General features: G+C 52.1%; 1 protein-coding gene across 3 annotated transcripts in view; it reads left to right on the top strand.

Annotated features, from left to right (window-relative positions):
- Positions 1-23,384, top strand: part of LOC119954415 (src kinase-associated phosphoprotein 1-like) — a 511,846-nt gene that overhangs the window by 319,446 nt on the left and 169,016 nt on the right. For all 3 annotated transcript variants that reach the window (XM_038779618.1, XM_038779616.1, XM_038779617.1), the window contains 3 exons: positions 3,218-3,301; positions 4,021-4,139; positions 8,161-8,224. In XM_038779618.1, the coding sequence (XP_038635546.1) occupies positions 3,218-3,301; positions 4,021-4,139; positions 8,161-8,224 (267 nt within the window). The remainder of the gene's footprint in view (positions 1-3,217; positions 3,302-4,020; positions 4,140-8,160; positions 8,225-23,384) is intronic.

The raw sequence follows: 23,384 nt of genomic DNA, 5'->3' as shown, positions 1-23,384 counted from the left end.
CACCCTTCTGGGTTCTGTCACCCTTACTAACCTCACCCAACAAACATTCTGAGTTTCAAATGTCCTCCAGCTTCAATAGTATTTTGGGGGCAGTAGGTTCCACGATTACACTTCCCCTTTGTGTGAGGAATTGCTTCCTGACGTCACCCCCGAGTGGCTTGGCTCAAATTCCTTAGTTTCTATCTTCTGTCAAAACCTTTAAATTATCTTCAACACCCCAATTAGGTTAACCATTACTCTTCTACATCTGTTAGATTCTATCTCTATTAGCCTCTTGAACAGAAGTACACCAATCCATTCAGCGCCCAACCCCATTTCACATTTTACGTTCCCTTCCAGTGAAAAGTTACATTTGGTTCTCGCTAATTTCAATCTTGTCTCCTGAGGGATTCCACCCGTGTTCATTGTGGACAGTTTGCTACATTCAGTTTAGCTCGGGAAGGAAACATCCTTTAGGTTTAGGTTGATATCACCTCAAACATGTAGTACCAGGAACTGATCAGGCTCTGGGCAGACAGTGATGCAATCTGAGTTGGAGGAATGTGGGAATTACTAGATCAATGAAAGACCAGGAACCACCCACTTCTCCTTCTGCCACCCTGGGCAGTCCCACAATGCAACCCTGGGCAGTCCCACAATGCAACCCTGGGCAGTCCCACAATGCAACCCTGGGCAGTCCCACAATGCAACCCTGGGCAGCCCCACAATGCAACCCTGGGCAGTCCCACAATGCCACCCTGGGCAGTCCCACAATGCCACCCTGGGCAGTCCCACAATGCAACCCTGGGCAGTCCCACAATGCAACCCTGGGCAGTCCCACAATGCAACCCTGGGCAGTCCCACAATGCCACCCTGGGCAGTCCCACAATGCCACCCTGGGCAGTCCCACAATGCCACCCTGGGCAGTCCCACAATGCCACCCTGGGCAGTCCCACAATGCCACCCTGGGCAGTCCCACAATGCCACCCTGGGCAGTCCCACAATGCCACCCTGGGCAGTCCCACAATGCCACCCTGGGCAGTCCCACAATGCCACCCTGGGCAGTCCCACAATGCCACCCTGGGCAGTCCCACAATGCAACCCTGGGCAGTCCCACAATGCAATGATAATGCAGTTGTTGGTTGATTCCAGAAGTCGGTGTCTTACCTGGGCAGGACCCAGTTATTGCTGAGGTGCTGCATCTTTTTGCCACCCAGCAGAGAATCCAGATGTGACGAGGGGAGGAACATCATTGGCCAGTCTGCGCAGGAGTGGGTGAAGAGTGATGTCATGGTAACATGCAATAAGAAAGGAAAGACCTGAATTGCTATAGTGCCTTTCATGACCTCAGTGTCCCAAAGCTCACGATGAATTAAATGCTTTATTCCAGTGTTTTTCAAACTTTTTTTCCAGGGACCTATTTTTACCAACCGGCCAACCTTCGGGACCCAACCCGGCCAACTTTTGCGACCCACGCTGGCCGACCTTTGCGGCCCACGCCGGCCGACCTTTGCGGCCCACGCCGACCGACCTGCGCGTCCCACCATTTTCTATTCCCTTGTTTGTTACTGACACAAATGGAGGAATTGGTTTTGGGTCCCTTTGGCCCCAATGATCCCTTTGTCCCTTTGGCCCCCCGAACTTGGAACAAAAAAGGCTGCGACCATATAAAAACAAATGCGGCCACACTGCGCATGCACTCCGATGATCACGCACGCATGCGCAGTGCGGCCAAATCGTTTTATCTGTTCCTGACCATTTTGAAGGCTGCTCGCTGCCGGCATTATTAAAAGCCAGCTGCTACGGCTGTTGTGCGCGGAGTTGCGCGATCGGGAGCGCCATGACGGGCGGCTCTGCGACCCTCCCAACACCTGCCTGCGACCCACCCGTGGGTCGCGACCCTGAGTTTGACAATGCCTGCTTTATCCAGTCACTTGGACAAACATGGCAGAAAGTTTGAGCTACAAACTCGGAGAGGGAGTCAGTCAGCCTTCTGAGATTGTTCCAACTTTCAATAACTGAGCTTCTGCATCAATTCCATTTCCTTGCAGCAAATCCATTACATCCCTTTGATTTCCTTCCTCGGGGCCCCAAAACATTTGATTTTGATCTTGAATTTATTAAACGACTGAATGGCCACAAGCCTCTGAGTGAAGAAACTTCTCGTTTCAGTCCTAAATGGTCAATCCTTTGTTTTGAGATTGTGACATGTTCTAAACTCCCTACCTGGGGTGGGGGGGGGGGGGGGGGGGGGGGGAGAATTCACCCCACATATTATGCACAGTAAGCTTCCACAGCCAATGTAATAATGAGCAGAGAATAGGTAATGATTATCAGTTGAGGGATAAAAAATGGCCAGATCACAACAGAGACCTCCCTGGCTCTTCTTTGAAAAAGTGCCGGAGAATATATTTAATGAATGTTCTAACTCCCAAGCCCAAGTTTTTTTGTCTGGGGCGTGATCAATTCCAGATTGCCAGGAAACCTCAAATTCCTCATCCAAGCCCATATTCTTCATGGTCAACTTTGACTGGATATGTCAGCAGACTGTTCACCTTCAGTGATACCTTTGTTACCTCCAGACTTGACTATTCAAGCAGTGTCCTGTCAGACATCCCATCTTCCACCTTGAGCTCATTCAAAACTCTGCTACTCCCACATCTTAACTCATTCAGGGTCCCATTCAGCCACCATCTCCTATGTTGGCACCCAGTCCAGCAACACATTAGTTGAAAATAGAACTCATCCTCATGTTCAGTACTTTCCGTGATCTTTGAAACCTCCACAGCCCCACCAAGATCTTCACGCTCTTCCAGTTTGACCTTGTGCGCCTCCCCCATCGCAATCGCTCCATCTTTGGAGGCTGAGCCTTCGGCTGTCCCAGATTCCTCCCTAAACCTGTTGATTATTTGATAATGCTCCTGTGGGCACCTTGAGATGTTTCACTACAATAAAGGCGCTATATAAATGCAAATTGTTGTTATGGGAGGATATCAAAATCAGTCCTGATCCTGTCCTCAAACAATATTCATACGCTATCAGCAGACTGGGTGTGTTGGGGTGGGTGGGAGAGGTGGTGGAGGGTGGGGAGAGGTGGTGGAGGGTGGGGGAGTGGGGAATGGAGTTGGGAGATGGGAGGGGGTGATCGGGAAGAATGTGAAAGTTCATTTTAACATCTCTAAACTCGATCTTTTTTGAGAATTAAATTTCGACTGCTCTTCCGTTTATTTTTCTTTAGATCACAGTTTCTTTGGTTCCGAGTGGCAGAGGCGTTTCTGTGTGTTGAACACAAATATGTTCTATTACTACGGCAACGAGAAAGGTATCAGAACCAATCTTTGCAATGTCTTTGTGGTCCTCTACACTGAACTGCCGCTGAAATTCAGATCTCTAGACCCCCTTTTACATTGACCAGGGATACACATCTTCATATTCACAAGATACGTGCGTCTCTGGAAAGGCAGACATTCATCGCCCTGAGGTTTCTGTGCAACTGAATGGCTCGTTTAGCCATTTCTAAGGGCAAGAAAGAGTTAACCACTTTGAGATAGAATGCTATTGTCTGTTTGTAGACCTCTTGAGTTTTCACCGTGGAACTCTGAATGTGGGGAGATGATGATGTTGGGGTAATGTCACTAGACGAATAATCCAGAGGCCCAGGTTAACGCTATGAAACTGGGCAACTAGTGAGATTTAAATTCAATCACAAAATCTGCAATATAAAGCTAATCTTAGTAATGGCGACCGTTAGAACTATTATTGATTGCAAAAACTCATCTAATGTCCTTCATGGGAGGGTATCTGCCACCCTCCCCCTGGTCTGGCCTGAGTGTGATTCCAGACTCTCAGCAGTGTGCTGAAATAGCTAAACAAGCCACTCAGTTGTCAAGGGCAACTAGGGATGGGTCACGAATAATGGTTTTGCCACCAATGTCCAAATCCTGTTGAAAGAATTTTTAAAAAGGCAATGCAGTTCCAGCTCCACGTTGTTTGTCGAATGTCCCGACTTTTGGTCCAGTGTATTTCTTTGGTTTCTTGCAGATAAGCAGCAGCGAGGGGCCTTTTATTTCTATGATGCTTACCTGGTTTCAAACCTCCGGAAAGATCCCAAGAAGAATGCCTGCTTTGAGGTCATTAGTTCAGAAAAGAAGGTGTATCAGGTATGAACTCCCCTGTTTCATACAATGTCTTTGGAACTGTGAGGATCTGGAGGTGAAAGTGTTTAATTTAGCAGCTTCAAAATATTTGGATGAAATAAGGCCTGCATTTGTGGACCTTTTCACAATCTCAGAACATTCATTTGTGCTTTTTATAGCCAACCCAAGCAGGTGTTAAGAATAGTTTCTGTTAGACCATAAGATCATAAGACATAGAAGCAGAATTAGGCCACTCGGCCCATCGAGTCTGCTCCGCCATTCAATCATGGCTGATATTTTTCTCATCCCCATTCTCCTGCCTTCTGCCCATAACCCCTGATCCCCTTATTGATCAAGAACCTATCTATCTCTGTCTTAAATACACTCAGCGATTTGGCCTCCACAGCCTTCTGCGGCAAAGAGTTCCACAGATTCACCACCTTCTGGCTGAAGAAATTCCTCCTCATTTCTGTTTTAAAGGATCGTCCCTTTAGTGTGAGATTGTGTCCTCTGCTTCTAGTTTTTCCTACAAGTGGAAGTATTCTCTCCACGTCCACTCTATCCAGGCCACACAGTATCCTGTAAGTTTCAATAAGATCCCCTCATCCTTCTAAACTCCCAACAATTACAGACCCAGAGTCCTCAACCGTTGTTGGAAATGCTCCCACACATAGCAATTAGATAATGACCAGAGCAGCAAGGAAATCTCCCGTGCTCACATTTGAAATAGTGCCAGGAGATCATTTGCAGCCAGCCAAGAGGGCAGGCAGAGCTTCAGTTTAAAATCTCACCTGAAAGCTGGAACGTCTGACAGTGCAGCACTCCCTCAGTACTGCAGTTGGGCGTCAGCTTGGAATATGTGATCAAGACATGGGGAAGGGCTTGAATATGTGACCTGTCTCAGTGGTGAGACTGTTTTGCATCAAGTCATGACAAATAACAGATGGCTGTTATTCACTACTAGCTTTGAATACAGTTAAGGGCCTGGGGAGGCAGTGGCGTAGTGGTATTACCGCTAGACTAGTAATCCAGAGACCCAGAGTCAAGCTCTGGGGACCCAGGTTCGAATCCCCCCATGGCACATGGTGAAATTTGAATTCAATAAAAATCTGGAATTACAAGTCTAAAAGGTGACCATAAACCATTGTCGTAAAAACACATCTGGTCCTCCTTTAGGAAGGAAATCTGCCATCCTTACCTGGACTGGCCAACGTGTGACTCAAGAGCCACAACAATGGCTCAGGGATGGACAATAAATGCTGACCCGGCAGCGATGCCGACATCCCATGAGCGAATAAACAAAGAAGATGGTCACCATTTGCTGTTAAAATTATACATGCCTTGATAAAATATTTTCAACAAAAAAAAAGATGGTCACCATAATGCTCATCAACCCCATCACCTATTATCTAGTGGAACTAGATAATGGTAATGGTGTGAGATTAAGATAATAGTTAAATATTTGTGCCCAGTGTGCATTAAAATAAAGTTGAGACACAGACTCATTATTCATGTCACCTCTCTGCCTCCCTTAAGATGCTCTTCAAAACTTGCCTCTTTGACAAGGTTTCTGGTTAATTGCCCTAATATCTCCTTCTGTGCTGCTGTTAGTTCAATGTCAAATTTTATCTGATGTCGCTCCTGTAAAACATTTTGGCATGTTTTTACTGTGTTAAATGCCCTATTTAGATGCAAATCGTGATTTGGTTACGCTGAAACGATTAATGGCGGGGACCACATAAAGGATACTCTCTTCCTTCCCAGGTAGGAGTGACACGAAAGCATCCTGGTGAAAGACTGATCCCTGTGCCCTCCTCCCTCAGGCAGGGGGCACTCGGTACCACCTCCACCCTCCCCCTGTGTCACCTTCTCCATAAGTTCCTGCTGCACGCATATCTGTGGGGATCTCTCTCTCCATCTCCATCGCATTCTTCCCTGCAGTCTTCTGCTCCTCTGGCACTTGCTCCCCGTTAAAAGCCAAATCGATTTTAAATAAACAAGTTGGAATTTGTGTCTGCTAAGCTGTCTCTGTGGCGGACCTGTATACATGCACTGGGATGATCCTCGGTGCACTGAATTAGATTCTCAGTGCATTCCCTACCACAATATCAGATTCCTCTGGCGCCTCCTCGAGAGTCTCTAAATTGTGTATAATTAGGTTTATAGTGAGTGTGATTATTAGCTGGAATGAAGGACAGGCACCGTAATGATACATTGCTGGTGAAGGTGTATATTATTTCAGAATATGGGCTAACTTCCTAATTGAATGTTTAACTTTTTTAAAAATGGGATCTATGTGCAAAGAAGCATTTCTGCACAGTGCTGGGTATTTAGCATCATCTCTAATGCAAGTGCAATAATAGGATGAAAGTTTAAAGATCAAATTATCGTACATTAAGTGTATCGTCCATCTGTCTCTCCCCTTCCCAGAATTTTACCCTCATAAAGAAACCACAAATTAAAGGGTCAACTGTGAGGCCAGGTTACACAAATTTCACTTCTGTTCCCTTGAGTCTAGATTAGAAGGTTGACAGGTTATCTCATTAGTCTTTAAAGTGATAAAGGGATTAGTAGAGACAGAGAAACTATTTTCTCTGCTGCATGAATCAAGAACAATTGGGAACATAATCGCCGTTTCTTCACTATTCTGGGTCAAAGCTCTGATGTACCCTCCCTAAAAACACTGTGGGTGTGCCCAAACCACATGGATTGCAGCGGTTCGAGAGCAGCTCGTTCTGAAGGCGAAGCAGTAAATGCAGGCCTCGCCAGCAACGACTCTATCCCATGAACAATTTTGTAACAATTCAGGGGTGAGGTCAGGAAACATTCTTCTTTGCCCAGGGTGTTGATGTGACCAACCCTGGAGTATTGTGCATGGGGTGGGTCTCCTTACTGGAGGAGCAATTCTCCTTAACTTCGAGGGATTCCCCTGTGAGGAGAGTTTGAGTAGATTGGGCCATTGAAGTTTGATTCTTTGGAGTTTAGAAAAATGAGATGTTCCATTGTTGAAATACATAATATTCTGAAAAGGATTGACTGATTATCTGTGAAGAGGCTTCATCCCGTGGCTGGAGAGTCGAGAACTAGGGGTCAATGTTTAAGGAGAAGGGGTTGGCCATTCAGGTCTCAGATTAGGGGCAATGTCTTCACTTGGAGGCTTGTGAATCTTTGGAATTCTCTACCCTCACAAAGCTGTGAATGCTCAAGTCGATGAATATGTTGAAGACTGAGATCGATAGATTTTTGAGAACGGTGGGAATCAAGTGCGGGAAAATGGAGCTGATATGAAAACTCAGCCATGATCCTATTGAATGTGGAGCATGTTCGATGGGCCAAATGGCCTCCTCCTACTCCTATCTCTTGTTATTTTCTTTGGCCAAAGGATAGCGGAAATCTGGATCTGATTTCCCTGCAAAAGGCTGTGGAGCTGAGGCCCAAAAGGATTGAGGTTGATGAGATTGACGTCAGGTGAGAACATTAAGAGTTACAAGACCAAGATGTGTAGATGGAGTTAAGATACAAATTGATCTAATTGAAAGATAGAACAGATGGGATGGTCAGGTAGTTGGGATGTGGGTGGGGGAAATGGGAGGATGGAGTGGTGTTATGCGATCTACCTAAACAAAAAAAAATCCCATGGAACTATTTTGAAGATTATGACAGTTCCCCTTGGTATCCTGGCCAATGTTTACCCCTCAACAGACATTAAAAAGAGACGGATTATCAGGTCATATCTCATTGCTGTTTCTGGATCTTGCTGTGTACAAATTGACTGTTATATTTCCCACATCACAGTAGTGACCATATTTCAAAAGTATGCCATTGGTTTTGGGTCATCCTGAAGTTGTGAAATGTGCAATAGAAAACTAAGTCACGATTTTTAGTTCTTTGCATTGTTACATGTTGTATATTATTTGATGTGTCTGCCCATGTTTTAGTGTCTTGCAATTTCAGTTGTGGAATGTTACTTTGTAAAATTGTGCTGAAACACAGTGGAGGAGACGCCGATTGTTCCCATCTGATAAATAATGCTTCCTCTTTCCAGTTCACTGCATCGAGCCATCGGGAAGCCAAAGAGTGGGTCGATCACATCTCCTTTGTGCTGAAAGGTAAATATATATTTATCTGCTGTGGAATTTTGTAGGGAGGCAAAGAAGGTTAGCTCCAAGATAACTGGAGAGTGTGCACTCCCATATCTTGTTGCTCAACATCGTCGTGCCAACTCCTGTCCACATGTGTGTTCAGCACAGTAGACAAGCTGATGCAACAGATGGAGCTTTTAGCAAGTCTGGTTGCATGAAACACCTTTGAGAAATCAGGTTTTATCTCAGGAACATTGTCTGTCTCTACCCCTGTGTCAGTTCATCGGCTGCTAAAACCCTCATTCATGCCGATGTTACCTCCAAACACAACTCTTCCAGTTCTCTCTCTCTTCCCCATCTTCCACCTTGAGTAAACTTCAGCTCGTCCAAAACCCAGCTGCCAGTTTCCTTACTCACTGACCTGTAGTGACACCAGTCTGCCAAAGCCGACATTTTAACATTTCCATTGTTGTTTTTAAATACTTCTGTGGCCTTCACCCCTCTCGATTCTCTGTAACCTCCTCCACCCTCGCACCCCACCAGCCTCACACCCCACCAGCCTCACAACCCTCCACCCTCACACCCCTCCACCCTCACACCCCTCCACCCACGCACCCCTCCACCCTCGCACCCCACCAGCCTCACACCCCACCAGCCTCACACCCCACCAGCCTCACAACCCTCCACCCTCACACCCCTCCACCCACGCACCCCTCCACCCTCGCACCCCTCCACCCACGCACCCCTCCACCCCTCCACCCACGCACCCCTCCACCCTCGCACCCCTCCACCCTCGCACCCCTCCACCCTCGCACCCCTCCACCCTCGCACCCCTCCACCCTCCCACCCCGCCACCCTCCCACCCCGCCACCCTCCCACCCCGCCACCCTCCCACCCCCCCAGCCCTCCCACCCCTCCACCCTCCCACCCCTCCACCCTCCCACCCCTCCACCCCTCCACCCTCGCACCCCTCCACCCCCTCCACCCTTGCACCCCTCCACCCTCGCACCCCTCCACCCTCCCACACCCCCAGCCTCCCACCCTCCCACCCCGCCACCCTCCCACCCCGCCACCCTCCCACCCCCCCACCCCTCCACCCCCCGCACCCCTCCACCCCTCCACCCCCCGCAACCCCTCCACCCCATCCACCCTCGCACCCCTCCACCCCTCCACCCTTGCACCCCTCCACCCTCGCACCCCTCCACCCTCCCACACCCCCAGCCTCCCACCCCTCCACCCTCCCACACCCCGCCACCCTCCCACCCCGCCACCCTCCCACCCCCCCCACCCCTCCACCCCCGCACCCCTCCACCCCTCCAACCCCCGCACCCCTCCACCCCTCCACCCTCGCACCCCTCCACCCCTCCACCCTCGCACCCCTCCACCCTCGCACCCCTCCACCCTCGCACCCCTCCACCCTCGCACCCCTCCACCCTCGCACCCCTCCACCCTCGCACCCCTCCACCCTCGCACCCTCACCCTCGCACCCCTCCACCCTCGCACCCCTCCACCCTCGCACCCCTCCACCCTCGCACCCCTCCACCCTCGCACCCCTCCACCCCTCCACCCCTCCACCCTCGCACCCCTCCACCCCTCCACCCTCGCACCCCTCCACCCCTCCACCCCTCCACCCTCGCACCCCTCCACCCCTCCACCCTTGCAACCCCTCCACCCTCGCACCCCTCCACCCTCGCACCCCTCCACCCTCACAACCCCTCCACCCTCGCACCTCTCCACCCACGCACCCCTCCACCCTCGCACCCTTCACCCTCGCACCCCTCCACCCCTCCACCCTCGCACCCCTCCACCCTCGCACCCCTCCACCCTCGCACCCCTCCACCCTCGCACTCCGCTAGCCACCCAACCCTCCAGCCTCCCCACCCCCCCCCATCCCTCCCACCCCCCCAGCCCCCCACCCCCCCCCCCCACCCCCCCCCCCCTCCCCCCCGCACCCCCCCACCCCTCCCCCCCCGCACCCCTCCACCCTCCACCCCTCCCACCCTCCACCCCTCCACCCTCGCACCCCTCCACCCCTCCACCCCTCCACCCTCGCACCCCTCCACCCCCCACCCTCGCACCCCTCCACCCCTCCACCCCTCCACCCTCGCACCCCTCCACCCCTCCACCCTCGCACCCCTCCACCCCTCCACCCCTCCACCCCTCCACCCTCGCAACCCCTCCACCCCTCCACCCTCGCACCCCTCCACCCTCGCACCCCCTCCACCCTCGCACCCCTCCACCCTCCACCCCTCCACCCTCCGCACCCCTCCACCCACGCACCACCCTCCACCCTCGCAACCCCTCCACCCGTCGCACCCCTCCACCCCTCCACCCTCGCACACCCTCCAACCCTCGCACCCCTCCACCCTCGCACCCCTCCACCCTCGCACTCCCGCTAGCCTCCCACCCCTCCAGCCTCCCACCCCCCCAGCCTCCCACCCCCCAGCCTCCCACCCCCCCCAGCCCCCCCACCCCCCCAGCCCCCACCCCCCACCCCTCCACCCCTCACCCCCCCAACCACTCCACCCCCGCACCCCTCCACCCCGCCACCCCCCCACCCCTCCACCCCCCACGCTCGCACCCCTCCACCCTCGCACCCCATCCACCCCTCCACCCTCGCACCCCTCCACCCTCGCACCCTCCACCCTCCCGACGCACCCTCCACCTCTCACCCCTCCACCCTCGCACCCTCCACCCTCCGCGAACCCCTCCACCCTCGCACCCCCTCCACCCTCGCACCACCCCTCCCCCTCGCACCCCTCCACACCTCGCACCCCCTCCACCCTCGCACCCCTCCAACCCTCGCACCCCTCCACCCTCGCACACCCTCCACCCGCGCACTCCCTCCACCCTCGCACCCCTCCACCCTCGCACCCCTCCACCCTCGCACCCCTCACCCCTCCACCCTCGCACCCCTCCACCCCTCCACCCTCCGCACCCCTCCACCCCTCCACCCTCGCACCCCTCCCACCCTCGCACCCCTCCACCCTCGCAACCCTCCACCCTCCACCCCTCCACCCTCAGCACCCCTCCACCCTCACACCCCCCAGCTCCGCACCCCTCCACCCTCGCACCCCCCTCTCGCACCCCTCCACCCTCGCACCCCTCCAGCATTTCACCCCTCCACCCTCGCACCCCTCCCCCCTCGCACCCCTCCACCCCTCGCACCCCTCCACCCTCACCCCTCCACCCTCGCACCCCTCCACCCCTCCCCCCCTCCACCCTCGCACCCCTCCACCCCTCCACCCTCGCACCCCTCCACCCCTCCACCCCCCACCCTCGCACCCCTCCACACCCTCCACCCTCGCACCCCTCCACCCTCGCACCCCTCCCACCCTCGCACCCCTCCACCCCCTCACACCCCTCCACCCTCGCACCTCTCCACCCACGCACCCCTCCACCCTCGCACCCCTCCACCCTCGCACCCCTCCACCCCTCCACCCTCGCACCCCTCCACCCTCGCACCCCTCCACCCTCGCACCCCTCCACCCTCGCACTCCGCTAGCCTCCCAACCCTCCAGCCTCCCACCCCCCCAGCCTCCCACCCCCCCAGCCCCCCACCCCCCCAGCCCCCACCCCCCCCACCCCTCCACCCCCCCCCCCCCCCCACCCCTCCACCCCCGCACCCCTCCACCCCTCCACCCCCCCACCCCTCCACCCCTCCACCCTCGCACCCCTCCACCCCTCCACCCCTCCACCCTCGCCACCCCTCCACCCCTCCACCCTCGCACCCCTCCACCCTCCACCCCTCCACCCTCTCACCCCTCCACCCCTCCACCCTCGCACCCCTCCACCCCTCCACCCCTCCACCCCTCCACCCTCGCACCCCTCCACCCCTCCACCCTCGCACCCCTCCACCCTCGCACCCCTCCACCCTCGCACCCCTCCACCCTCACACCCCTCCACCCTCGCACCCCTCCACCCACGCACCCCTCCACCTCGCACCCCTCCACCCTCGCACCCCTCCACCCCTCCACCCTCGCACCCCTCCACCCTCGCACCCCTCCACCCTCGCACCCCTCCACCCTCGCACATCCGCTACGCCTCCCACCCTCCACCCTCCGCCCTCCCCACCCCCCCGCCTCCCACCCCCCCAGCCCTCCCACCCCCCCAGCCCCCCACCCCCCCAGCCCCCACCCCCCCCACCCCTCCACCCCCTCACCCCCCCACCCCTCCCCCCCGCACCCCTCCACCCCTCCACCCCCCCCCCCCCCTCCAACCCCCCACGCTCGCACCCCTCCACCCTCGCACCCCTCCACCCCTCCACCCTCGCACCCCTCCACCCTCGCACCCCTCCACCTCGCACCACCCTCCACCCTCGCACCTCCACCTCCCCCCTCGCACCCCTCCATCCTCGCACCCCTCCACCCTCCAGACCCCTCCACCTCGCACCCCTCCCCCCTCGCACCCCTCCACCCTCGCACCCCTCCACCCTCGCACCCCTCCACCCTCGCACCCCTCCACCCTCGCACCCCTCCACCCTCGCACCCCTCCACCCTCGCACCCCTCCACCCTCGCACCCCTCCACCCTCGCACCCCTCCACCCCTCCACCCTCGCACCCCTCCACCCCTCCACCCTCGCACCCCTCCACCCCTCCACCCTCGCACCCCTCCACCCTCGCACCCCTCCACCCTCGCACCCCTCCACCCTCGCACCCCTCCACCCTCACACCCCTCCAGCTCCGCACCCCTCCACCCTCGCACCCCTCCAGCCTCGCACCCCTCCACCCTCGCACCCCTCCAGCATTTCACCCCTCCACCCTCGCACCCCTCCACCCTCGCACCCCTCCACCCTCGCACCCCTCCACCCTCGCACCCCTCCACCCTCGCACCCCTCCACCCTCGCACCCCTCCTGCCTCGCACCCCTCCACCCTCGCACCCCTCCAGCCTCGCACCCCTCCACCCCCGCACCCCTCCCACATCTCTCTAATTCTGGCCTTTTGAGCATTCACCATGTTGGTGGTTCCACCATTGGCGGCTGAGGTATCAGCTGCTTGGCATTCCCGCCCTAAACCTCTCTCTCCGCATTTGGGATGCTCCTTTTTTTATTAAGGTCACGGGGTGTCCACCCTGAGCAAAATCAGGAATAAAGTTTAACCTACACAAACAATATATAGACCACCTGGTAGTTCCCAACTGTGTTCCTCTCTGATTGGCACATTACTGGCCGACGTTTTATATATTGGTTAATAGAGATACTCCGCCCCTAGCGAGGGAGCTCGTACTCCGCGAGGACCTCAGGGAAGTCGAGCATTCCCACCCTGTAGGCTCCGTGCGGAATATTACACCTTTAACCAAGCTTTTGGTCACCTGACATAAAATCAGTTTCTGTGGCTCTGTGTCAGATTTCAGTCAGTAAGACAGAATTGCACAGAAACAAACCAACTTGTCTGTCCTGGTGTTTATGCTCCACATGAGACCCCTTCTGTTCCATCCGTCTCATCTTAGTCTTTTCAGCAAACCTTTCACACTTAATTGTTTGGTTTTGTATTCAAAGCCTTGAACCCATTCTCCTCAGCCACGTCCTGTGGTAACAAATTGCATATTCCAACTGCCCAATCTTCTCCCGATTGGACAACTAACTTGTGTTCACGGTCCCTACTTTTGGAATCCGCCGCAAATAGAAACATGGGGCAGCAATGTGGCGCACTGGAGCGAGCTTTGGGGCTGTCAACTCTGGCTGGGCAAATACCAGAAGGTGCTGGAAAGCCAGTGAGGTGTGAGCAGATGAAGCTGGTTCCTCTGTTGGAAAAAGAGGAGCTATCACCTTAAAGTTAAAGCCATACCTGCTAAACAGACCCCCCCCCCCCCCAAAGCCATACCTGCTAAACAAACCCCCCCCTCCCCCCTAAAGCCATACCTGCTAAACAGACCCCCCCCCCCTAAAGCCATACCTGCTAAACGGACCCCCCCCCCACAAAGCCATACCTGCTAAAAAGACCCGCCCCCCCAAAGCCATACCTGCTAAACGGACCCCCCCCCCACAAAGCCATACCTGCTAAACAGACCCGCCCCCCCCAAAGCCATACCTGCTAAACAGACCCCCCTAAAGCCATACCTGCTAAACGGACCCCCCCCCCCCCCACAAAGCCATACCTGCTAAACGGACCCCCCCCCCCACAAAGCCATACCTGCTAAACAGACCCGCCCCCCCAAAGCCATACCTGCTAAACAGACCCCCCTAAAGCCATACCTGCTAAACGGACCCCCCCCCCACAAAGCCATACCTGCTAAACGGACCCCCCCCACAAAGCCATACCTGCTAAACGGACCCCCCCCCCACAAAGCCATACCTGCTGAACAGACCCCCCCACACAAAGCCATACCTGCTAAACAGACCCCCCTAAAGCCATACCTGCTAAACAGACCCCCCCCACAAAGCCATACCTGCTAAACAGACCCCCCCTAAAGCCATACCTGCTAAACAGACCCCCCCCCTAAAGCCATACCTGCTAAACAGACCCCCCTAAAGCCATACCTGCTAAACAGACCCCCCTAAAGCCATACCTGCTAAACAGACCCCCCCCACAAAGCCATACCTGCTAAACAGACCCCCCCGCTAAAGCCATACCTGCTAATCAGACCCCCCCCCCCCCCCGCTAAAGCCATACCTGCTAAACAGACCCCCCCAAAGCCATGCCTGCTAAACGGACCCCACCCCCAAAACCATACCTGCTAAACAGACCCCCCCAAAGCCATGCCTGCTAAACGGACCCCACCCCCAAAACCATACCTGCTAAACAGAACACCCCCCCCCCCCCCCCCAAAAGCCATACCTGCTAAACGGAACACCCTCTCATCCCCCCCCCCCCTCCTAAAGCCATACCTGCTAAACAGACCCCCCGCTAAAGCCGTACCTGCTGAGCAGACCCCTCACAAAGCCATACCTGCTAAACAGACCCCCCGCTAAAGCCGTACCTGCTGAGCAGACCCCCTCACAAAGCCATACCTGTTAAACAGGCCCCCCCCCCCCCCCAAAGCCATACCTGCTAAACAGACCCCCCCAAAGCCATAATCTGCTAAACAGCCCCCCCCCCCCCCCCCCCCATCCCCACCCCCACCCCGCAGCAGTGAAAAAATATTAAAATCTGCAACACACTGAAGATATTGTACCGCAGCAACATTTTAAGGAGAACATTGAATGTTTGGGGAGTGGATTTTGGGGGACTGGCTGCAAACAGGCTGGCGTTAATTCTCCATCTGGCCTCATTAAAAATCTATTTTTGAAAAAAAAACCCACATCCAATTACCTTTTCCTGAGCAGCTCACAAACCTTTTTAAAAATGTCTCTGGTTGTTGACAGTGAGGGCACAGGCCCCACAGTGTCAGTATTAAGGATGATGCAGAGCAAAGAAACACAGAAGAAAGTTTCCACCCTGCTTCCCTCCCAGAATCGCACACTGCAGAAGAGGCCCTCCACCCCATTGAGCCTGCATCGACCTGTGAAAAGCACCTGACTACTTCATCCCAATTACCAGCACTTGGCCCATAGCCGTGAATGTTTTGACGTTGCCAAGTGCTCAACCAGATACTTTTTAAAGCATGTGAGGCAACCCGCCTCTACAACCCTCCCAGGCAGTGCGTTCCAGACCATCACCACCCTCTGGGTAAAAAGATTTTCCTCAAATCCCCCCTAAATCTCCTGCCGCTCACCTTGAACCGACATCCCCTGGTGACTGACCCTTCAACTAAGGGGAATAGCTGCTCCCTATCCACCCTGTCCATGCCCCTCATAATCTTGTCCACCTCGATCAGGTCGCCCCTCAGTCTTCTCTGCTCCAGAGAAAACAACCCAAGCCTATCCAACCTCTCTCCATAACTGAAACGTTCCATCCCAGGCAACATCCTGGTGAATCTCCTCTGCACTCCCTCCAGTACAATCACATCCTTCCTATAATGTGGTGACCAGAATTACACAGAGTTCTCCAGCTGTGACCTCACCAAAGTTCTCCAACTCCAACATGACCTCCCTGCTTTTGTAATCTGTACCTCAATTGATAAAGGCATGTGTCCCATATGCCTTTTTCTCCACCCTATTAATCTGCCCTCCCGCCTTCGGAGATCTATGGACAAACACGCCAAGGTCACTTTGTTCCTCAGAACTTCCCAGTGTCAGGCCATTCATTGAATACTTCCTTGTTAAGTTACTCCTTCCAAAGTATATCACCTCACACTTCTCAGAATTAAATTCCATCTGCCACTTTTCTGCCCATTTGACCATCCCGTCTATATCTAGCCCAAGACACTCAGGCCCACTGTGACACCACTTTCTACCTTGCACCAATCAGAGTAACTATTCTTTTATCCAACTCTTCTTTGCCACTTTGCTTTCCATTCAACTTCCATGTTTGCCCTCTAACTCCAATGCACCAACCTGTATTCTCAGCTTATAGTGTGCTTACTTATCCAAGGAATACCACAGCTGGTGTTTGCACTTCACAAAAATGCGTCAATCTATAAACAACAGCTTGTGTTTGCTCAACTCTTTCAACACAGAGAATCATCGCACAGACCCTCAGCGCTGGGCGGGGAGACAGGTGCCAAGTCAAAGCGGATGGATTAAGTGGTGTTGGATAGAGTTGGCTTCTGAAGAGAGTCTTGCAAGGAGGGGGAGGTAGAGGGGCAGAAAGGTTTGGGAAGGGAGTTCCAGAGTTTGGCAGGTAATGGAATGGCCACCAATGGTGGGGTGAGAGGTGCGGAGTTGTTGGTTATGGTGTGGGTGGGGCCACACCCGGTCAGAGATAAACACCAGCCATGCCACTCCACACAAACCGGCCCAACCTGACACGGACTTTTCAAGTCAATCAGTAGCTTCTGTGGCTGAGTTTGTAGCACTGGTGCCTCTGAGACAGAAGGTTGGGGGTTCAAGTCTCATTTCAAGACTTGAGCACAAGAAAGTAGACTGACAATCCCTGTGCTAATATTGAGGAAGTGCTAAATGATTGGATGTACCATCTCCTGGGTGAGACATTAAACCCTGCCTGCCCTCTGCTGGACATAATCCAAGGAAGTTCTGGCCAATATTTACCCCTCATCATGGGCAGCACAGTGGCGCAGTGGGTTAGCCCTGCTGCCTCACGGCACCGAGGTCCCAGGTTCGATCCCGGCTCTGGGTCACTGTCCGTGTGGAGGTTGAACATTCTCCCCGTGTTTGCGTGGGTCTAGCCCCCACAACCCAGAGATGTGCAGGGTAGGTGGATTGGCCATGCTAAATTGCCCCTTAATTGGAAAAAATTAATTGGGTACTCTAAACTTTAAAAAAAATAACATTTACCCCTCAAGCAACATCCTTATAAAACCGACTATCTGGTCATTATCACATTACTGTTTGTGGGAGCTTGCTGTGCACAAACCTGCTGCCATGTTTCCATTTCTAACGGTGCCTTTATTGACAGTAAAGCATTTTTTGACATCACAAGGTCTTGAAAGGCGCTATAGGAATGCAAAACTTTGTTTATTGCTGGGAGTGTTGTCCCAGGTGTGCAGTAGCTGTGGTGTAGTTTCCCCTTGCTGGGGTAGCAATGTGCCTCAGAGTCTGTCACTTCAATGCTACAGTTTTCCAAAGTCTGTCTTTGCTCCGAACAGCCCTCGGTGTCTGATTAATGAGCCACATGTCCCTCTGACCCAGATACAGCTTCACACAGTCAGCGTCAACAAATAGCAGCAAAACACTTTTAGAAAACAAACACCAATCAGTCCCATGGTGGACAGCACATGGGGAGTTGATTTTAATAAAAGCGAAGAGAGTCAGACAAATAACTTAAAGAAGACATTTATTTATATCAGGTACTATTTACAAAGGGGCCGGTCAGTCTACACCGGTTCCTCTCTCTTTCTCTCTCTCTTTCTCTCGCTCTCTCTCTCTCAAATATATATTTGGTAATAGCCCAGTTAGCGGGGGAGCTCGTACTCCTCGAGCCACACTGGAAATCGATCAGGTCAGCCCCAAGTGGTCAGTGCAGGTTATTACACTGACTCCAAAGTCATTAAGTGGACCAGCGCATGGAAATAATTGGAACAGACAATCCTCTTTCTAAAATTGCGTATTGCGATTCGGTCCAATGTATCTTTATTATTATTTATTATTGTTACAAGTAGGCTTACATTAACACTGCAATGAAGTTACTGTGAAAAGCCCCTAATCGCCACACTCCGGCACCTGTTCGGGTACACGGAGGGAGAATTCAGAATGTCCAATTCACCTAACAGCACGTCTTTCGGGACTTGTGTGAGGAAACCGGAGCACCCGGAGTAAACCCACGCAGATAAAGGGAGAACGTGCAGACTCCGCGCAGTGACTCAAGCCAGGAATCGAACCTGGGACCCTGGCGCTGTGAAGCAACAGTGCTAACCACTGTGTAACCTTGCCGCCCTTATCTATGCTGGCGTTTATAGTCCACACCAGCCCCCTCCCATTATTCTTCATTTCATTCTATCAGCATGTCCTGCTGTTCTCTTCTACCTCCTGTCCCTCTGTCACTTCTCCTTAACTGCATTTATAGTATTGATTTCAATCACTCCATGTGGTAGAGAGTTCCGCATTCTAACCACTGTCTGTCATCATTTTTAAATTTTTCATTCTGTATTCCCCCATCTACATCTGTAATGGAACTTTTCTATCTAAACGAGTCGCGCCGTGATTTCACTCTCCTGCCCAGAATGTTGCTACAACAACTGTACCCACACAAAGGCATCATTACAGCATGACATCTTTACTCAGGTAGCCTCCACTACGAATGGAACGATAGAATGGGGAAAAGCTGCTATGGTAACCTTAGTTATCAGAGTTCTCCCACTAAGGGGAGGGGAGATTCTGGTTCCATTCTACAGCAAAATCGAAAAGTAATTACTCATCGCCACTGAACCTCAGAATGTACCTATCTGGCTGACATCACCAAACTGTATCAGTCCTCGGGTAACACCAAGGAGAACCAGCTTGCTTTTATAAACAGCAATACTTCCATCTGTCAATGTCCTTCAACATGTTTTAAATCAATCATACCTGCATTCTCAGGTTCTTTTAAAAATTGTAATTTTATTTCAAATCACATTTACTTTTCAATTAAATTTTAAATGAGCATAGTCCATCTCTGCTTCAAAACCCCAGTGAGCTGAATATTAGTCAGTGCTGAAAAATTCACTTTCTAATTAAACATCTCGTTCCACTAATTAAAGTAATAAAAGTTTGAAGTTTGTTGCTAATTAAAAACAATTTCTGGTGGAAATACCTCGCCCCATCACGCCTGCAGTTCATCTTCTTTTCCCAATGTTTTCCTTTGCAGACATTTAATCTCGGAGATGATCATTCTACTGCCATTAGTCCCCTTCCAGTAAAGCACACAGAATCCTTTGCTTAATAAATAGAGGCAGAGGACAAAAACAAGGAAGTTAACAGTAAACTATTGTAAATCACTGCTTCGGCCCCAGCTGGAGTATTGTGCCAAGTTCAGGGCAGCACATATTGAGAAGGATGTCAAGGCCTTGGAGACGGTGCAGAAGAGATTTACTAGAATGATACTAGAGAGGCTGCAATTGTTCTCCTTCGGGGAGAGAGGTTAAGGGAAATTTTAATAGAACTATTCAAAATTACGAATGGTTTCATAGAGTAAATAAGGAGAAAGTGTTTCCACTTGTAATAAGGTCCAGGTAACCAGAGGGCACAGATTTGAGATGCTTGCAAAAAAGGGAGGGGGGGGGGGGGGGGGGGGGGGGGGGCGGTGGAGAGATGAAGAGAATTTATTGTACGCTGTGACTTAGTGGAATGTGCTGCCATATGCGGCAGTGCAAGCAAATTCAACGTTAACATTCAGTCGAGAATTTAATAAATGCTTGAGGTGAAAGGTTTGCAGGCTTATAAGGAAAGGCCAAGGGAGGAATGGACGAATCAGATGGCCAGCACAGGTGGACTAAGAGGCTCTTTCTGTGCTGTAAGATTGTGATTCTTGAGCGAGCTGGAGTTTAAGGTGGCTTATTCTCCAATGTCAGAGTAACGTTTTCCTCTTTTATTCTGTAAAATAATAGCACAAATGTTTTTATTTGTACAACACTTTTTGTTTTCTTATAAATTTAGACTACCCAATTCATTTTTTCCAATTAAGGGGCAATTTAGCGTTGCCAATCCACCTACCCTGCACATCTTTGGGTTGTGGGGGTGAAACCCACCCAGACACGGGGAGAATGTGCAAACTCCACACGGACAGTGACCCAGAGCCGGGATTGAACCTGCGACCTCGGCGCCATGAGGCAGCAGTGCTAACCACTGCGCCACCATGCTGCTCTATTGATATATCACTTTTCACATTGTAAAAAAAATCTCTGGGTGCTTCATAGAAAGAAATTTATCAGTGAATTGCATAAGGACATAAGGTATGAGGGCAGCTGATTAAAAACTTGGTCAAAGGTGTGGGTTTTCAGAAACATTGTAAAGAAGGAAAGGGAGGTAGCAAGGTGAAGAGTTTCAGGGAGTGAATTCTAGAGCTTGGGCCCCAGGCAGCTATTGGCAAGGCCACCAATGATAAAGTGATTTAAATCAGTGATACGTTAGAATTGGAGGAGGATTGTAGAACTGGAGGACAGCAGTGCACACTGTAATGCTGGTAGTTCTTACAGCAGTGAATGGGCAGCACGGTAGCATAGTGGTTAGCACAGTTACTTCGCAGCTCCAGGGTCCCAGATTCGATTCCCCGCTGGGTTCTCCCCGTGTCTGCGTGGGTTTCCTCCGAGTGCTCCGGTTTCCTCCCATAGTACAAAGATGTGCAGGTTAGGTATATTGGCTGTGATAAATTGCCCTTTGTGTCCAAAAAGATTAAGTGGGGCTATTGGGTTTCGGGGATAAAGGGAATAGGGTGGAGGTGTGGGGTTTAAGTAGGGTACTCTGTCCAAGGGCCGGTGCAGACTCGATGGGCTGAATGGCCTCCTTCTGCACTGCATAGTCTATGATCTATAAATCAGGAACCAAAGACAGCCTTTAATTAAAATGATTCCGGCCTGGAATTACTCCAGCTCCTGGCTCACCCCCACGTGCCTTAGAAACAGTATGGGTCTTGTTTCTCTTACCTGGTCAAGACTCTGGTTGATTATTGACATTTCTGATTTAAGACCAGCATGATTATCATTGCTGCAATTTAAAGCTACACTCGGACGTGAACCTGTCTGTGTGATAATTATCAGGTGAAAAAAACACCTGTGAGAAAAAGGCAAATTAATTGAAAAACTGAAACACTCACTCCCTTTGTCCAGAATACTTTGATCAGACAGCGTTTTCTGATATGATTTTGCCGAATTAAATCAAACGGAATCCATGTAAAGTCAAAGAAATAAACCCGGAGCTGACTCAAAAGAGCAGCACAGGTTGATACAAATTAAATTTATGGGGTGTTTCGTGTCAATGCGGTTGAGAAACATATTGATTTTTTGCTTCTGTTTTATTGCAGTAAAATCATTTGGAGTGTTATTAGCCTGAGCTTGACTGTAAATATTTTTCAGACTTTGCATGGCCGCTGCTTTCTGTAGTGGGAATTGGACAGTGTGACTGAGCAAAGATCCAATCTGTAAGCTTGTGACCACGCTGCTTGGGAAATGCTTCTGTCCCGAGAGGGTACACCAAACAGTTACTGTGGTTCTCCTCCTTCCCTCTCAGCGGGAACCATCCCATTGTATCGCTGATTTGGGCACATGAAAACTCATCCATGCCCTTGTTGCATCCAGACCGGCCTATTCCAGTCCACTCCTGCTCATTTCCCACCTTCCAACCTCTGCAAGGGCAGCACGGTAGCATTGTGGTTAGTACAATCGCTTCACAGCTCCAGGGTCCCAGGTTCGATTCCCGGCTTGAGTCACTGTCTGTGCAGAGTCTGCACATTCTCCCCGTGTCTGTGTGGGTTTCCTCTGGGTGCTCCGGTTTCCTCCCACAGTCCAAAGATGTGCAGGTTAGGTGGATTGGCCACGATAAATTGCCCTTAGTGTCCAAAATTGCCCTTAGTGTTGGGTGGGGTTACTGGGTTATGGGGATAGGGTGGAGCTGTTGACCTTGGATAGGGTGCTCTTTCCAAGAGCCGGTGCAGACTCGATGGGCCAAATGGCCTCCTTCTGCACTGTAAATTCTATGATTCTATGATAAAGCTGTGCTCAACCAGAACCTGCCTGCCGGTGTCCTACTTCACATCAAGCCCCATGTCAGCCCTGTGCTCCCAGCCTGGTGACATCGCAATTTTAACACACTAATTCTTGTTTCCAAATCCCTCCATTACCCACCCGTCCCTACCTCGTCGAACTCACTAACCCTTTAAAATTGCTTCATTACTCTAATTCTGCTCTTTTATACATTCCCGGTTTTTTTTTTAATAAACAATTTTATTGAGGTAGTTTTTGGCTTTGTAAACAGTTACAGGCATCAACAGAAAAAAGGCAAAAATGTGCAAACATCCATGTACTTTCAATACTTCAATCGTAACATACTGCACAAGCCCGCTCCTCTCCCACCGGTACTACCTGCCATTTTATCCCTCCTACTCTACTCTACTCTACCCCCCGACCCCCTCCCCCCACCCCCTGCTGACGCTCACTCTCCCGCAAAGAAGTCAATAAATGGTTGCCACCTCCGGGCGAACCCCTGTACAGATTCCCTCAAGGCGAACTTAATTTTTTCCATACCCAGGAAACTTGACATGTCCGCAAGCCACAACTCAGTCTTCGGGGGCTTTGAGTCCCTCCACGCCAATAGTATTTGTCGCCGGCCGGGCTATCAGGGAAGCAAAGGTACATTCCCGGTTTAAATCGGACCACCACTGGTGCCTCCAGCTGCATGTGTCCTTTTGCCTGGAATTCTCTCCCATTCTATCTCATCCCACCTTCAAGAACTTCAGATTTCTGCTATCGATTGGGTGGGAAAGTGCTTCCTGATTTTGCTCTTGAATTACCTAACAGGTCATGTCCCTTCATTCTTCGCTCCCCAGATCTTCCAGGGATGAGAAACTTCAGTTAAGTCGATAGATTTGAGAAGTTGGAATTGTTTCCCTTGGAGAAGAGTAGGTTAAGCGGAGATTTGACAGATGTATTCAAAATCATGAGGGGTCTGGACAAAATGGACAGGAAAAAACGGTTCCCATTAGCAGAAGGTTTGAGAACAAGAGGCCACAGATTTAAGTTAATTGGCAAGAAAAGCGATGGAGAAACGAGGAATAACCT

The sequence above is a fragment of the Scyliorhinus canicula genome, chromosome 19 (assembly GCF_902713615.1).
Source record: "Scyliorhinus canicula chromosome 19, sScyCan1.1, whole genome shotgun sequence".
Classification (NCBI taxonomy): Eukaryota; Metazoa; Chordata; class Chondrichthyes; order Carcharhiniformes; family Scyliorhinidae; genus Scyliorhinus; species Scyliorhinus canicula.
Note: the sequence above shows the minus strand (reverse complement) of the source record. Positions and strands in the feature narration are given on the sequence as shown.